The sequence below is a fragment of the Denticeps clupeoides genome, chromosome 7 (genome assembly GCF_900700375.1).
Source record: "Denticeps clupeoides chromosome 7, fDenClu1.1, whole genome shotgun sequence".
In the NCBI taxonomy this organism is placed as follows: Eukaryota; Metazoa; Chordata; class Actinopteri; order Clupeiformes; family Denticipitidae; genus Denticeps; species Denticeps clupeoides.
The window spans coordinates 20,297,013-20,314,886 of record NC_041713.1 but is presented as its reverse complement, the minus strand read 5'-3'; the positions used below and the strand labels follow the sequence as shown (position 1 = coordinate 20,314,886).

At 41.9% G+C, this 17,874-nt stretch overlaps 1 protein-coding gene across 1 annotated transcript; it reads right to left on the bottom strand.

Annotated features, from left to right (window-relative positions):
- Window positions 1-121: 121 nt before the first annotated feature.
- Window positions 122-3,197, bottom strand: rpl27 (ribosomal protein L27). Its single transcript, XM_028986476.1, has 5 exons — window positions 3,120-3,197; window positions 2,726-2,808; window positions 2,475-2,644; window positions 2,288-2,398; window positions 122-207 (listed from the first exon to the last, which is right to left on the bottom strand). Exons 2-5 carry the CDS (start codon window positions 2,804-2,806, stop codon window positions 159-161), a joined length of 411 nt encoding a protein of 136 aa, XP_028842309.1. The 5' UTR covers window positions 2,807-2,808; window positions 3,120-3,197; the 3' UTR covers window positions 122-158.
- Window positions 3,198-17,874: the final 14,677 nt, after the last annotated feature.

The window sequence follows — 17,874 nt, the reverse complement described above, 5'->3', positions numbered from 1 at the left end:
CAAAAACAATGGCAGCCATATTCTAGGATGGCAAAATTGAAAACAATATTCATGGATTTACTTGATACAGCAATATTGTAATAAAAAAAATAAATACATAAATAAACACACACACACAGGCTGTAATTTTATACATTTATTCAGAAATATTTGCAAGCCTAGAATCTGAGCTTCTGGAAGAACCACTTGTTCTTGCCGGTCTTGTACCTAAGAAAAAAAGGGAGAAAAATTCACACAACAGCATAAAAACAATATTTCATATGAGATTTTTAATTTCAGACCTTCATTTTGCAAAAAGAAGTTATCTGCTCACATTTGCAGAGACGTGCAGAAACTCAGACATTAGGAAGAAATGTGTGTAGTATGTTCAGGAGTCTTCCTCAGACATGCTACTCTCTACTTTGAAACAAGCCATTGAACAAACTATTCACTTAAGACTTATGCAGAGATAAGGCATGAAGGTCATTTGAATTCATTTGAAGGTCAAAACAGACTCAAAATGCAGAGTGGAACAAAGCGAGTAAGGAAGTGGACTTGGAAGGTTGCAGGTTCAAACCCTGAGCCGCCAACATGCCACTGAGTAAAGCACCGTCCCCACACACTGCTCCCCCAGGCGCCTGTCATGGCCGCCCACTGCTCACAAAGGGTGATGGTTAAAAGCAGAGGAAACATTTCGTTGGGTCACCATGTGCTGTGCGGCAGTGTTTCACAATGACAATCATTTCAGAACTGTTTTTAAAATGGTAACTTGTGTTCATAATAAAAGGTGCTGCAGCAGGAAGTTGTATAATAAACTTTTTTTTTTTTTAGAATTGCCCGATAAAACAATATCTGGGCAATTCTACTGGAAGTGGACTGTCACACCCATAAGACCAGTCAAATACCAGGGATTTGTATGATGAGGGTGATTATAAAAATTCTGCACTCAGCTGTAGTTTCCATTAAAAATACGGTCAGTAAATATTTAAATAACACTATGCTCGATCATGTTTTATAATGCAGTCCCTGCAGGATTCCAAGATGTGTCCTTTTTTTGCACAGGGCACAGAGAGCTTAAGTCCAAGCTTTACACAAACCAAATAGTCAATATGCTTAAAAAAAAACAACAAAAAGGTGGCAGCGCAGCAGCACCAACTGCTCTCAGGTTTAGCACCGAACATACGGATGTGTGGTGACATCCAGTACGAGAGAATACTGACTGATGGCAAACTCCACCAAGTCGAACCCTTGAAAGTGAAGTGTTTGTGAAACACTGCAGCAGAGCACACGGTGACAACTAATTGCATGGTCTGCTTTTAAACATCGCCTCACCATGACAGGCCACCGAGGAGCAGTGTGTGGGGACCTCAGCGGCACCTTGGGGGCTCAGGATTCAAACCCACAACCTTCTGATCACGGGTCCGACTTACTTACCCGCTAGGCCACCACTGCCCCCCATTCTTGGTGACAAGAATGTTGCATGGACAGTGGAGTAGTGGACGAGCGTTTTGGTGATAATGCGTTTAAATTGTATGCACCCAATGCAAAAAAAAAAAAAAAAAAAAAAGAGCACAATCGAATTAAAATTAAGGTGTCCACCCATTCATCAAGCACATGTACATCATTTCCACTACACTAGGTTTCCAGGTCAGAACCAGCACCAGAGAACCGGTCCACGTTCAGCGGGATAATAAGTCACAGGCCACGCCCACTAACATCCCAGCACAGAAATGTTTTAGATGTCCACCGCTGCCACTTTTACGCAGCACACTCTCTTTGTCCCTGTCGTCTTTCTTCCATTTTTTTAGCTTTTTGACAAACTGGATCTTTGTGTGAAGCCTGAGACTTCAGGTCAATCATACGCTTTCTTCTAGTGCACTATTTTAATTGAATTTTTGCGGACATCCATATAGCTAGAAGAGCTTAAATTTCATCAGCGCTTCATGGTATCAAATGAATCAGTTCAATCCTGCAGAAGGAACTGGGAATCTTATACATGGACGGGTGACTGCAAACGTTCATCAGCCCACCAGTTATAGATTTGTCAAAGGGACCAGAGAGGGAGACTGTTCTAAAAAAGCAAAAAACGCTACTTCTCCCTCAGTTTTTTGAGGTACTCCAACAAAGGTTATTGATCTCTAATACTAATCACTGGTTTCTCCAAAATAGGGGTCTTGATAATAACACTTTTGTGAAACGGCAATATTCATATGGAGAATGAAAATTCTGAGAAATGGGCATTCATGTATTGCTATCCAATGAATAAAACATGACTGTCAATGAACGTATAATCATGGGGCGTGCTCACCTCTCCTCAAACTTAACCTTGGCTTCACGCCTGGCCTTGCGTTTCAGCGCAGCATCCCTGAAGACGTCCTTGTTGACCACAGTCTTGTCCAGAGGAATGTCCACAGAATACCTGGAGAAACACACACAGTTACAAGCCAGCTCTGAAGACCACAAGCCGGTCCCGCAGCAGAGGGGCGGAGGCGGACCTGGTCGGCATCAGGTGGTTGTAGTTGTAGACCTTGACGAACGCCTTGATCTTGGACCTCTTGGCCACCTTCTTCTTGCCCATGGTCGTGGTCACCTTGCGGGGGTAGCGGTCGATGCCGGACACCAGAGCGTGGCTGTAGGGACGGTCGGCGGTGCCGTCATCGATATTCTACAACAGGCGACAATAACACACGATAATTTAAAAAAAAGCTCTCCAAAGCAGAGCAGGAGCGGAGAAAACGCGACCCACTTTGACGATGACCGCCTTGCGTCCAGCGTAGCGTCCAGCCAGGACCATCACCACCTTGCCGGGTTTCATGAACTTGCCCATCTCTGCAAAAACGACAACGAATCGGTTAGAAAGCGGGAGAACACGGCGGACTACAACTACCAAGCAGACAAAAAACAACCAGTTGAAGGAACACGCGGGCGGAGTTTTATTTTAGGGGCGAAGAGGGCCGCCATGTTGAAGCGTCGCGACTTCACTCTCCGCCGCTTCTTTAACCCTCCCGACGGGCGAAACCGGCGCGATACCCGCGAAGCGCGGGCGCCGCGCCTCCACCCCACACGGCCCGCCGGGCGGAGGCCGGAGAGGCGCCGCGCCGGCGGCCGATGGAGGCGGATCGTAACGGAGGAACGCTTACCGTCTGATGGCGCTCCGCGGACGACGCACACGGGAAAGGAAGCGCGCTCCCGCCGCGCGGCCTTTCACCCGTCGCGGCGTCCGACCGCAGGAAATGTGGAGCACTGCCACCTACCGTTTCGGCGTTCTAGTGAAAAAACACATCATTCAAGTGCATTTTATTTTTATCCGTGTTATTTTTTATTATAGTTCCAAATTTGAAGATTATTATTATTTGAAGATTATATTTACATTTTTGTCGCTAAGAATAGGCATCACAAATGCTGTATAGGTGCTCAGAAATATTATACTTTTTACTTTTAAAGCCCCATCAAACGTTTTCACGCATCGACTTATTTCTAGCATCGCACGAGTTATTGGATAGAACAGTGGACCGCTCCATTGGGCTTAGGACTGACCACTCTGCTCAACTGGAACGCGCCTTTTCTAGATTTATGGTGGTTTCTAGATCTACGGCTGGTAGTAGCCTAGTGGGTAACACACTATGAACCAGGAGACCCAGGTTCAAATCCTGATAAATGCTGTAAATGTAGATTTATATGGCATGGAAAAAGCTTTAGTCTTTGCAGGTGCCAGTGGAATTGGGTGGATTAGATATGCCAAACATCTTGTATTATAACTGGGTTTGCCGCTCCATATTATTTGGACGTGGTTTAGGTCTTATTATTATCTGTCCTACTGTAGATTCCTGGGCCTACTCTCCATTATCTGTCGTAATGGATGAACAGGATCCCATCTTTTCCGTACGAGTCGCCGCTACTCTCCGTATTTTCGCCGTTATTTCTTAAACGAAATGTCGGTGACGTCACGGAAACGTGGGCATAGGCCCCGCCCCCCACCGTAGCGGTCTCACGCCGCCGCGGGACACGCGTTTTAGTTCGGTTCAGTTCTTGTACAGATTTTCCTCGGTCTCGGATCGACGTGGCTCCACGAATGTCGGGACGTTTGCGGCGCGTGTGCGCCGGCCTGTCCTCGCTGCTGCTGGCGGCGTCGTGGTGCACGTACCGCGGCTACTTCGCCGATAACCCGCTGGCGGCGGAGCGCCGGGGAAGCTCGGCCAGTGAAACCGGGCGCCGGCGCGGCGGAGTGTCGAGCCCGCGGCTGCTGCTACCGACCCCTCCCCGCGGCCGGCGCGGCGCCGTCCCGCGGTGTTTCTACCCGCCCTCGTACCCGGGCTATAAAATGGGACCCCTGTACCCCACCCCGGCGGGCCAGGCGGCCGACCTCACCCGCTCCGAACCGTCGTGCCTCCCGCGGGACGCGTCGCACCTCCGGTCATCAGGACCTACAACAAAATAGAATAATAATCATGCAAAATACACAGTAGTAATAAAGATCATTAAAATGATCTTAATCATTTAGACTCACTAATTATATATATTGCTAGAGACATTGTCAAAGCCCAGGGAATTGTGGGAATTAATGTGAGAATTAACAGTTATTTAATGACGCAGTTACGGAGCCTATGTAGTTCAAGCAGAATGTCTACTTGGGCCATTTTTTATATGTTTCTCTATGTTTTGCCTCTTCCTCCTGTTTCTTCTGTTGGGATTTTGATCCTCTAGTTACAACCTGGTTATGAAGCTCCAGTGCTGAAATGTGAATACTTGTCATTTTCCCCCAGACTTAAGAATTTGTGTGTGTTTTGTACTCTTAAAGACATTTTAGTAAATGAAAAGAGAGTTACCGCAGGTTACTGTATTAAAATTTTTTATTCATTGTTTAACCATAATATCTGCATTTATCATACAGTAAGATTGTCCTTGTGTTCTTGAAGGAAATGAGTAGTGAGTAGTGATTAAAATGTACTTTATGTCAAAAATGATTGATGACATATCGGCATAAGGAAAAAGCGCGTGATTTATGACCAAAACAGAAACTTATTTAAATGATATATGTTTTAAAAGTGTTTCTAGTTAAAGAAAAATGTGAAAGGCTTCGTGTTCTAGGGGTATGTTAACTATACAGTTTTTCAAACAAAGTTAATTTCATACCCCTACTGCTAAAATAAATGAAACCCTGACCCACACACACACGCAGATCCTAGCACATCCTCTAACAATCTTTAACACCCTAATCTTATCAATTGTTTACAACTAGGATCATCTCCATGGTCTAGGACCCATCTAACCACCATTCTCGCAAACACTGAATCAACGCGTGGCCTTACAAATGTCACACACGCGCTCGTGCTCACCCTTAGACTTTCACACCCTTAGAATTCTTTTAAAACAGAAACCTTGTTTAAATTATATATGTTTTAAAACTGTTTCTAGTTAAAGAAAAACTATTTTGCTTTCAAACAAAGTTGATTTCATACCACTACTGCTAAATAAACAAATTGTAATGCTGTTTTATGAATAATCCATTCTTCAAAGTTGTCTATTCTATGGTTTTCAGATGATATGTCACACAAAATGTTAACAGACTATAATTTCTATTTAGTTGAACAGTGCACAGAGAGATATATGGATAAGCCTGTGAATTACCTATTTTTAACAACTTCTGTTTTTTTTCTACAAAAAGATTTTAAGATGGTGTCAACTTTACATACCAATAGGACACCTGTTTAACAAATAACGTGTATTTTATGAAACATGAACAACATTTCTATTACAAACCCAAGACAGAAACATGACATGACTAACCTAAAAACATAGGCGTATTGTTCTTTTACGACCGCCATAAACATGCACATCACACACACACACACACACACACACACACACACACACAAACACAGGCCTATATAACAAGAGAGATCCCTTCATTCGACTGATCGACCATCACAAGGACCATCACCGACGATGAACTCTCAGTAAGTTTTTCATAATACATAAAACTATAAGCCTTGTTACAACGTATGTGTGTGTTTGTTTATTTATTTATTTGTTAATAGGTGTGACTTTTCTGTAGAATCACTCGAAGGACCATCAAACCTGGCGTGTTTTGAAACACCGGGGTTCGAAAGTCTTTGGACCGCGGGGTTTGGTGCGGGTGATTCTGAACCACAAATTTCATACCAAGGTAATTGTAAAAACCATAGATTCTACTAATAATAATAATATCACTACATAGTAGTTTTTGACCGTGTATGCATTCTAATAGCAGAACATTATCCAAACTCCAATGTTGTAACCGCTGATGTTGGATGCTCTGCCGACAGTTTAGGTAATATATTTATGACTATCTAATACGGTTTTATGAATTTTTCATCATATGGTTGTGATTGTAATATCTCTCGAAACACCTGGCTCCCATGGTAGATCTGTGCGTGGAAAAGTCACAAAAGCGTATGGTGAAAAAGCCGCAAGGTATGTATTTCATATGTTTTAACGCAATTTACTATTTTTAATAAAATATTGACAATCGGGTTTGATAAAACTATCAGGAAAGAAGACGAAAACAGATTTCAAGCACCCGGAAAAGCCAGAAGGTATGCATTTACATGGGTTTTAACGCAATCGTTATTTTAATAAAATATTAATTCTAACATCGTGTGATTTTGTTACAGGTAGAAACCCCGTAAACGTTGATCTCGACTTTGTCGCCGATTGGACCAACACGGATTACAAAGCGTGGGATGCAGTACATTTCGGCAGATCAGACACCTCCACACAGACAGAAACAAATCACATCGACCCACAGAGGTACCGGCGGTTTTCTAAACATTCTGAATGCTGTGTGTGCCATAAACAGGTATTAGATAGCATTGTTAAGGTGTATGACTTGCAGGAAAAGTTGATTAGGACTGTAGGGATTATAGCCAAAGCTGTAGATCATACATCAGATCTGAAGCGTGTCGATTGGTCATCGTTATCAGCGGTTTTGTTGCGTTTAAGTGGTATTTCACGTGTGTAAGGGGGTGTTTTAAACTTGTTGTCATCCATAACGGAGCCGTCTAAACGTCAATGTATTGGTGGTGATGCTGTGGAAGATTTTAATAAAACACTACACGATAACATCGAGACGTGGGGGGAAATTGAGATGTTTAATAATGTTTTACATCAAATTCAAAATGGCTGTGGTGCTGAATCTGATCCAGTATCCTTAGAAGAATTGTCTATAAGGGGTGGTGTGATAGACAGTTACCATGTTACACCTAGACCACGGTTCAATGGGGTGGTACTGCGTCGTGATATTAATTTCAGATCCGTGTGGAGCAGCGACATAACATCATACATTTCACACATCCACGATGTATTCAAAGATATCGTAAAATTCTCACACACACTGGCCGGACAGAGTGGTGCTTTCGATGTCACACTGAGTGGCGATACCCTGCTTTCAGATGTTAATGCGATCCTTTCACCCGCGAATAACCATTCGTATGAAATTCTGATGGACGCCATCGAAGAAATAATCCAAAGCAATAAAAAAATTATGTGCGATGAGACACTACACCTGACTGTTTCAATCGCTAGAGGTCATGATGGGGGCACGCGATGTAAATTGTGTGATTTGGCTCATGATCAGATAATAAGCAAGAACAGGATGAATCTATTCTGCCCCGTTAATGTTACAAACCATTTGTGCTTCGCGATATGCCTGGCAAATTTTGTAAACCCTGAGAAACCAACAGCTTATTTAGAAAAATTGGCTGCCACATTTCAGACACGGTGCGGGCTACCTATTCACCATAAAGTCGGCTTTAATGATGTTCCAAAATTTGAGAGCTTATTGGACATCAAGATTGTGATCTTTTACAGATCAGACGTCGGGGTGTTGCAGAAATTTCAAACTAGCACTGTACCGCATGCAAAAACAGCCTTTTTATACATACACGACAGCCATTACTATGGAATATTAAACCTCAAGGCGTTCATGGGGGTGTCATACGTCTGTGAATTCTGCTATGCCGGTTACACTTCGTTCCGAGACCATGGTTGCAAATACAGGTGTGATGTTTGTAACGACCCCGGCTGCCCTTCAAGGGTCACAGGTTCGAGATATTGCTCGTCTTGTGGGAGGTTTTGCAAGTCTGATTTTTGTTTTGACAAACATAAACAGCCCCGTCCTATGAAGAGCGATCCTAGCGTGGTAGCGTCAAATTGTGATCTTACAAAATTTTGTAAGAATTGTAACAGGCGTTACCACATTACCACCCAAACCACACACATGTCCGACACCACACTGTGTTCATTGTCGTGAAGAACTGATTCCAGACGCTAAGCATGAATGCTTCATACAACCCATTAGATTGAAGGAGACAAATAACCGCTACATTTTTTTTGATTTTGAAACACGTTTTGAGAACGGCAAACATCATGCAAATTTTGTTTACGCAATTACATTTACAGGTGTGGAGTTCACGGCTGAGGGTGACGGGTGTGTGCATGAATTTGTGAATTGGCTCAGATTTCAAGCACCCGGAAAAGCCAGAAGGTATGCATTTACATGGGTTTTAACGCAACACGGATTACAAAGCGTGGGATGCAGTACATTTCGGCAGATCAGACATCTCCACACAGACAGAAACAAATCACATCGACCCACAGAGGTACCGGCGGTTTTCTAAACATTCTGAATGCTGTGTGTGCCATAAACAGGTATTAGATAGCATTGTTAAGGTGTATGACTTGCAGGAAAAGTTGATTAGGGATCATAGCCAAAGCTGTAGATCATACATCAGATCTGAAGCGTGTCGATTGGTCATCGTTATCAGCGGTTTTGTTGCGTTTAAGTGGTATTTCACGTGTGTAAGGGGGTGTTTTAAACTTGTTGTCATCCATAACGGAGCCGTCTAAACGTCAATGTATTGGTGGTGATGCTGTGGAAGATTTTAATAAAACACTACACGATAACATCGAGACGTGGGGGGAAATTGAGATGTTTAATAATGTTTTACATCAAATTCAAAATGGCTGTGGTGCTGAATCTGATCCAGTATCCTTAGAAGAATTGTCTATAAGGGGTGGTGTGATAGACAGTTACCATGTTACACCTAGACCACGGTTCAATGGGGTGGTACTGCGTCGTGATATTAATTTCAGATCCGTGTGGAGCAGCGACATAACATCATACATTTCACACATCCACGATGTATTCAAAGATATCGTAAAATTCTCACACACACTGGCCGGACAGAGTGGTGCTTTCGATGTCACACTGAGTGGCGATACCCTGCTTTCAGATGTTAATGCGATCCTTTCACCCGCGAATAACCATTCGTATGAAATTCTGATGGACGCCATCGAAAAAATAATCCAAAGCAATAAAAAAATTATGTGCGATGAGACACTACACCTGACTGTTTCAATCGCTAGAGGTCATGATGGGGGCACGCGATGTAAATTGTGTGATTTGGCTCATGATCAGATAATAAGCAAGAACAGGATGAATCTATTCTGCCCCGTTAATGTTACAAACCATTTGTGCTTCGCGATATGCCTGGCAAATTTTGTAAACCCTGAGAAACCAACAGCTTATTTAGAAAAATTGGCTGCCACATTTCAGACACGGTGCGGGCTACCTATTCACCATAAAGTCGGCTTTAATGATGTTCCAAAATTTGAGAGCTTATTGGACATCAAGATTGTGATCTTTTACAGATCAGACGTCGGGGTGTTGCAGAAATTTCAAACTAGCACTGTACCGCATGCAAAAACAGCCTTTTTATACATACACGACAGCCATTACTATGGAATATTAAACCTCAAGGCGTTCATGGGGGTGTCATACGTCTGTGAATTCTGCTATGCCGGTTACACTTCGTTCCGAGACCATGGTTGCAAATACAGGTGTGATGTTTGTAACGACCCCGGCTGCCCTTCAAGGGTCACAGGTTCGAGATATTGCTCGTCTTGTGGGAGGTTTTGCAAGTCTGATTTTTGTTTTGACAAACATAAACAGCCCCGTCCTATGAAGAGCGATCCTAGCGTGGTAGCGTCAAATTGTGATCTTACAAAATTTTGTAAGAATTGTAACAGGCGTTACCACATTACCACCCAAACCACACACATGTCCGACACCACACTGTGTTCATTGTCGTGAAGAACTGATTCCAGACGCTAAGCATGAATGCTTCATACAACCCATTAGATTGAAGGAGACAAATAACCGCTACATTTTTTTTGATTTTGAAACACGTTTTGAGAACGGCAAACATCATGCAAATTTTGTTTACGCAATTACATTTACAGGTGTGGAGTTCACGGCTGAGGGTGACGGGTGTGTGCATGAATTTGTGAATTGGCTCCGTCGACCAAGGTTCAACGGTTTCACATTTTTAGCACACAACGCTGCAGGGTTTGACAATTTCATACTTTTGGAATATTATTCCAAAAACGGGATCAAACTAGATGTGACAATGACTGGATGCCGTCTGATATTCATGATTGATGCATGTTTTAAACAGCGTTTTATCGACAGCTATTCTTTTCTACCGATGAGTCTGGCAAAAACAACAGCTGCGTTAAATCTCACCACCACAGAAAATGGTTATTTCCCACACAAGTTTAACACCCGCTCAAACAACAATTACATAGGCCCATATCCGGATAAGACATTTTATGGATATGACAACATGTCCAATGCTGGCAGACGTGAATTTGATGACTGGTACAACGAATCAGCGTGCGGTGTTTTTGATTTTCAGAAGGAACTCCGTTTCTACGGTCGAAACGACGTTGTGCTGTTAAGAGAGGCGTATCTGAAATACCGTGATGAGTTCATAGAATGCACGGGTCTAGACCCTTTTGGTCAAACCACGTTGGCATCGTGCTGCATGGCTGTATACAAAACACACTACCTACCACGTGATACACTCGCTCTTACACATAACAACGCGTACACAAGTCAAAACAAGGCATTTTCAGACATTAGCATCGAATGGCTGGAATATGTCAAAACAACCAGGCATGTGAACATCCAACACGCTCTGACAGAGGGTGAGGTTGTGGTTGGGAAATACTGTCTTGACGGCTATTATGAAAAAAATGGTTGTAAATACGGTTTAGAATTTAATGGGTGTATGCATCATGGACATGATTGTAAATACACACCCACCCAATCTCATCCTTTGTCAAGGCTCCCGTACAGTGTTTTAAGAAGGCGTTTTGATGATAAGATTGAAACCCTCACCAAGGTGTACGGCTTAAAAGTCGAAGTTATGTGGGAGTGCCAGTGGCGTCATTTAAAACAGGTCGACCCATCAGTCATAGAGTTCATGTCAACATATACACATCCCAGTCGTTTAAAGCCGAGAGACAGCCTCTTTGGCGGTCGAACAAACGCGTACAAACTCTATCACAAAACATTGGACAGTGAAAAAATTCGTTACTTTGATTTCACCAGTCTCTACCCATTTTGTCAATCATCAAAGGAATATCCGATCGGCCACCCACAGATCATTTTGAAAGACTTTGATAGTCTCAAAAATTACTATGGGTTGATTAAAGCAACAGTGTACCGCCACGGGGTCTATAACACCCTGTGTTGCCTTACCGATGCGGCGGCAAACTAATGTTCCCGCTTTGTAGAACATGTTGTCATCTTGAGAATCAAGCGTCACCATGTACTCATACTGACGGCGAGAGATCTCTTTCGGGTTGTTGGGTTAGCATTGAATTGTTGAAAGCTGTACAGATGGGTTATGTTTTGGCTGAGATTCATGAAGTGTGGCATTTTGAACAAAGATCAGAAACGTTGTTTGCAGATTATGTGAAAACGTTTCTACAATACAAGCAGGAAGCCAGTGGGTACCCGCCGGGGGTTGTGACGGAAGCTGAAAAGCATGCCTACATCGAAGATTATTTTCAAAAACAGGGTATCCGTCTGAATCCTGAAAAAATCTGTTCAAACCCTGCAAGGAGAAATATTAACAAACTCCTATTGAATTCACTTTGGGGTCGATTTTCAATGCGGGAAAACCTTCCATTCACAGAGTTGTTGAAAGATCCTGATGACTTTGCGCGCTACATTTTTGGGGGTGGTCGTGAAATCACACATTTTGCATTTGTCTCGGACGAAGTGGCATTGGTTCAGTGGCGTTATGCAGAAAAAGATGGTGACTGGGAGCCGCCCCTAGGTCCATATCTGGGCGATCTTACTGACGAGGTAGGCCCCGGGGATTACATTACAGAATTTTGTTCAGGCGGTCCGAAAACATATGGTTACATCACTGCTAACGGTAAGACATCCATGAAGGCCAAGGGAATCACTCTCAATGCTGAAAATTCAAAAGCTGTAAATCTACGCTCTCTGGTTGATTTGGTTAACAGCTATGTAATAGATAGAGACCGGTCGCAACATGTTTTAACACGCACAGACACAATTACCAGGAATAAAAGACACCTCACATTACATAACAAATCAGATGTCAAAAGGTTCAAAGTTGTGTACAACAAACGAGTCCTGCTCCCAGACTTTACGACGCTCCCCTATGGGTATTGACACAAGATGACTTTGAGAGATGTCACAGGTAAATATGTAAATAAAACATTTTTCTTTTTCATCATTATGCATGTAACATCTGTATATATGTACAGTTTTCTATTATTTGTATCTGTGTGATTTGTGATCTGTGACATTTGTATATTTATATTTGTATTTTTTATGCTATTATATGCATGTGTGTTATTTTCTACAATAAAAATTTATGTGTATCATCTCAGGATTCGACCTCAGATTGCAACATCCATTCTCGTGTATAGTAAGCGGACCGTCAAACTCTGGGAAAACGTTTTTTGTGAAAACATTAATAGCCGATGCCGACCGCTTAATATCTACAACGATTGAAAACATTGTCTACATTTACGACTGCTGGCAACCTCTTTATGACGAGTTGTTAAAAATCAGGAATATTAATTTTATACAAGGTATTCCTGACACACTATCGGACGACCAACTCTTGCCGCCGACCAAACCATCGCTATTAATTATCGATGACTTAATGGATGATGCGAGTGGCAATAAGCAGGTTGAAAAAGTGTTTACACGTGCATCATAGAAATCTCAGCGCTATCTACATGGTTCAGAATTAGTTTTTTCAGGGGAAATCCAGCAGAACAATCAGTTTAAACACCAATTACCTAATACTTTTCAAAAACCCAAGAGACAATACACAGATTGCGGTATTAGCGAGACAGATGTATCCTGGTAATACCAAATTTTTCCTTGAATGTTTTAAAAACGCTACTGAAAAACCCTTTGGCTACCTCATGATTGATTATAAATCTAGAACACCTGACACATTTCGTCTTAGAACCGATCTGCTTTCAGAGTATCCGGTGGCCTATGTTCAGAAAAAAAGAGTTTAGACGCTGACATGTCTAATCGTCTTTATAGAAATCTGCCGCTTCTAAAACTCTTACTTAAGGCTAAGCCGATACAGAGACATCTCATTTTACAAGAATCTTCGAATGAGTTAATACTAACCTTATGCGAAGTGGCTTTGAATGTGCTCAGCGGTACAATACCATTGACAAAGTCACAATATAAAAAGTTGAAAAAAAAGAAAAAAGCTATAAAATTCATAGCCGATAAAAAAATTGGTGTGTTAAGAAAGAAATATGTGATCAATCAAGAGGGTGGGTTCCTATTACCTCTGTTAAGCGTCGCCGTCCCCTTTATAAGTAGTCTAATCGCATCAAGACAGGGGGGATAATGGAACACGCTGAAAAGATGTATTTGGTACCCCAGCGACAGCTGGACAGGTTAAAAAACGATGGTGCCCCTATACCTCTGAGACAGCGCGCGGAAAATGATTTGGATGCATCGATAAAAAGCGTTTTGGACAGAACTGATTTGGGGGATTATGAAAAAGCCAAATTATACTCAACACTCTTGCAGAGGTATATATCGTTGGTTAAGCAGGGTGATCATGAGACTAAATCGATAACGCTTAACCTACCACAGGCATCTGAAAATGTACAGACATCACCCACAGAAGCAGCGACCGTTGATGACGACGCTACGGTTAAAGAGGTTTTACAAAATGTACCGCAGAGAAGTAAAAGGAATGTCCGGTATATATTAGAAAAAATGATGAAATCACAGGGGGTTGCTGCATGGGGTACAGATGGCGAATTTGTTTTCAATGGTATGATCATTCCAGGATCTCACATTTTCGATTTGGTTAAGAACGTTACCACCCCTCAAACTATGAATCCTCATAGGAGACCCAAGGGGTGGCGTGAATTCCTGAGTGCTATAGCAATGTTGAACATACCTCTTTCTACGGTTCCAAACAGACGTGTTAAAGATGAGGTCAATTCATTTAAAAACATTAACAAGACTTTTACCACCCGTGATGATGATGATTCAGAACCACCCGTGTTTTCATCGCCACGTTTAGATACAAGCGCATGGTTACATTTTTAAAAAAAGTGTATACAGTCTTGTTTTAAACGTGTTTGAACATGTGATGACAATAAACAAACTTGATGATACATATATTTGTTTTTCGACTCATTTATTTAGAATAAGATTTTTTCATAAACACCTCACCAGATTGTATACATTGAGTTTTTAAACATATCACAATTATAGACATGCGGGTGTAGTTTTTTCACAAATAGCGAGACCTTTTTATCATTTTTAGTCAAGTCGTTGGAATATTTAGATAAAACATCTTCATAGCTCAAACCCTTTGACATGTGGTAGAGAAAGAATACACAGTGTTCACCGCACGTAACCGATGATAAATCCTGAACCTGTTTATTTGAAAATTGTACATTATAACACGTAGTTTTTAGAAATTTATAAACGGTTGACGGAAACACCTTGCTGTCTGGCTTGTTTCCAAAACTGTCAAAAAAAAAACCGACACGGTCTTCAGTTATGTACACAGCTAACCAGTGTTCACCCGGTTGGTCCGAACTGTGTGTGTTAATTATCACAGATGCTGGTAATGTTGCCACAGGTCTTTTGGGTAATTGGTCGGACGGCAGTACGCCTAAAAAACATGTGTTTGTGGAAATTTTGTCCATAATATTTAATAGTTGTACGGTGTTCATTAATTCAGTAGTGGTCCACAAGAATCTGCCTGCGATTGGACACTTCGATTATGCTATCAAATATAGCGTAGACTATTAAATTGATAGTGTTTCGAAGCGGTTGTCTAAAACGCATTTCCAATCTGATGTTCCCTGATCTAATTAACGACATGTGTTGGCTGCATTCTTCGTCTGGCGTGAGGTTAAAAGCGTAGAGTGTGTAACCGTTCAAGAAATCCTCTCTGTCGATAGACAACGCCCGGTTTTTTAGATGTCTGCCGGTTGATAACGCCAACTGATAAAACTCTCTTATAGCAGAACCTTCTATGTACTGTGGTTGAAACGGCTTGGCAGGGAATTGCTGTCCGTCCACATACACTGCTAGGAATTCTAAATCATAATGTTTGAATGCAAAAGGGTTTTTAGCATAAGATCCTGAAAATGAGTCATTATCAACCATCCCAATCACAATGGCTTTTGGTAGTGTCCCCAAAAACAGGTTTTCCTGATTAGCGACGCGTGTTCCGGTGGGCACGGAGAAATTTTTTAAGTATACCCTGTCGATAGGATATTTAGCTGTTGCTGTGAGTAATGCCTGCGTGTGTCCCAACCTGACAGCTGGTGACACTGAAACCTTTTTAACAAACATGGAAGCTGCCAGTATGTTTATTTTATACCCCAAATTGTCACTGCGCATTAAGCAAAATTCATCTTTAGCACGTGTTAATCGAATTTTTATATCAACGCCGTTCAACATGAGTTTTTCTTGAAAAAAGATATCACTGTGTATGGGAGATAATAATTCAACAACGCTACTAGCATTAGTGAATGCGGCCCTCTTGTTCAACCCCCGGTTTGCTCCAGCCGGATCCACAGTATCCATATGACCCGCAGTATCCTTGTAAAATAGGCCCGCTGAGAAAAGCGTTTCGAGCGTATGACGGTCATAATTTATCAAACACTCTATGATACTTCTGTACGGGTATGTATTTGAACTCTGTGAGATCAGCCGATCCCCCAGGGATACGTCGACCTGTGAAAATATTGTAGCTCCGGGATAATTAACCAAGCCGACTGGTGCACCCTCTTCTATATCGGTGCCGTCTGGTTTAGTGATCTTGAGCCTTGTGTATAAAAGTGTATTGTTTAAATCAACATAGTCTTCACCGTTTCCAGCTATGAAAAACTCCAGGGGTGCAGAGTCAGTCAGTGCCGAGATAGGCGGTACTTCGATGTATGTACTTTTTTCTATAGACAGCTGCGTCATGGGGACTGTAAACAAATCCAGCTCTGACTTTACGCATTCATTGGACATCCCGTGTATTAACGCCATGACTAAAAGATGTTTTTTAAATTTCTTTTAGTCCGATACTCATGCATGCGTTGTTTACCCCTCGAGTTTCTTTTAGACACTGAGTTTTGTTTCTTCTTTACTTTGCTTTTCTTGCCATGTGTGATTCGTTTTACACCCGGTGGTTTGTGTTCATATCGCCTGTTCATTACCATCATACCTGAACCATCTTGTCCAACATCATTTTGTCTAGGTCTCATGACATTCGTTACTACATCGGTAACAATGTTCTTTGCCGCCAATTTTAGATGGGGTTTTGCTATAGCGAAACCTTTTTTCAATAGCGGTAGTGCCATTCGGAAAAGACCTCGGAAAATACCGCCAAGCCCTGCGCCGTACATGGAAGGGGCGCCATAAAAACCTGGAATCCCACCGCCCGCTTGGTTTTGATAATACATCACATAACGATGAGGGTCTATAGTGTACGGATTAAAAGCCTTCATAGTTTCTCAAATTCTTTGAGATTGTTTCGTGGGTCTGAAGTGTAGTTTTGTAACAACCTTGCCGTACTTAAATGGTATGACACAATTCTGATCTGATTTCACTTCTACAGCTATATCGCTGATGTGTGATTTCGAAACACGTATGTAGTGCGCTCTGTCATACTTGACTGTGACAAACTCTTTGTTTTTCCCGGTTATATGTACACATCGTAGAAGGGGTACAAAATAGTCGCCCACCGCCTGATATTCTATAAAGTCTGTATAGACAAAAAGGCTATATTCGCCACCATACAGGTCGGCCGGGTATGATGCATATGATCGACCCAACGGATCCACAGTAATGCTTGTGTCAAAATATTCGTTGTTCTTAAATCCTAAAATAATCCAAAGCTTGCCTGATATCGCTATGGTGAAAGGTTTGTCCGAATCGACATAAACCTTATTAATAATGTCATCATAACCAAATGTAACGCCGTGTACCCTGGTATAGCCGTTTATCTCTCTGACTATGTCTGTAACGCTTGTGTAATAATCTACGTGTATTGTAACACCCATTCTCTCCCCTGTTATATTATTGATCAAAAAGATGATTTTGTCATCCTCTCCAAAAGTCAGCCATGATCTCGGGTACTGGAATTCAATCAGCGCTACTTCCCAATCGCCCTTTAAAATAATAGGTTTCGCGAGTTTGGTCCTATACTTTGATATGGTATTATCGGGATATACACTCTGTGAGGCATTACACGGCAGGGTTACATAAAAGCCATCGTCCTCCATGGCGTTGTTTTATCGTGAATGAAAGACTGATTCTGGAACAAACAATTTAAACATCTACTACATCTTTTTCATCAACCCAAGAGTTAAATTTTTCAGGCCACCCCAACCACTTCACAAATACCATACGTCTTTTCCCCATGTTCTTCCTTTCCAAAATTTTCTCAACTTTAAACGGTTTATTACTGATTAGTTTGATCTTTTGCAATTCTTCTTCATAAAAGGTACCGTCTATTATATCGCCGCCATAAT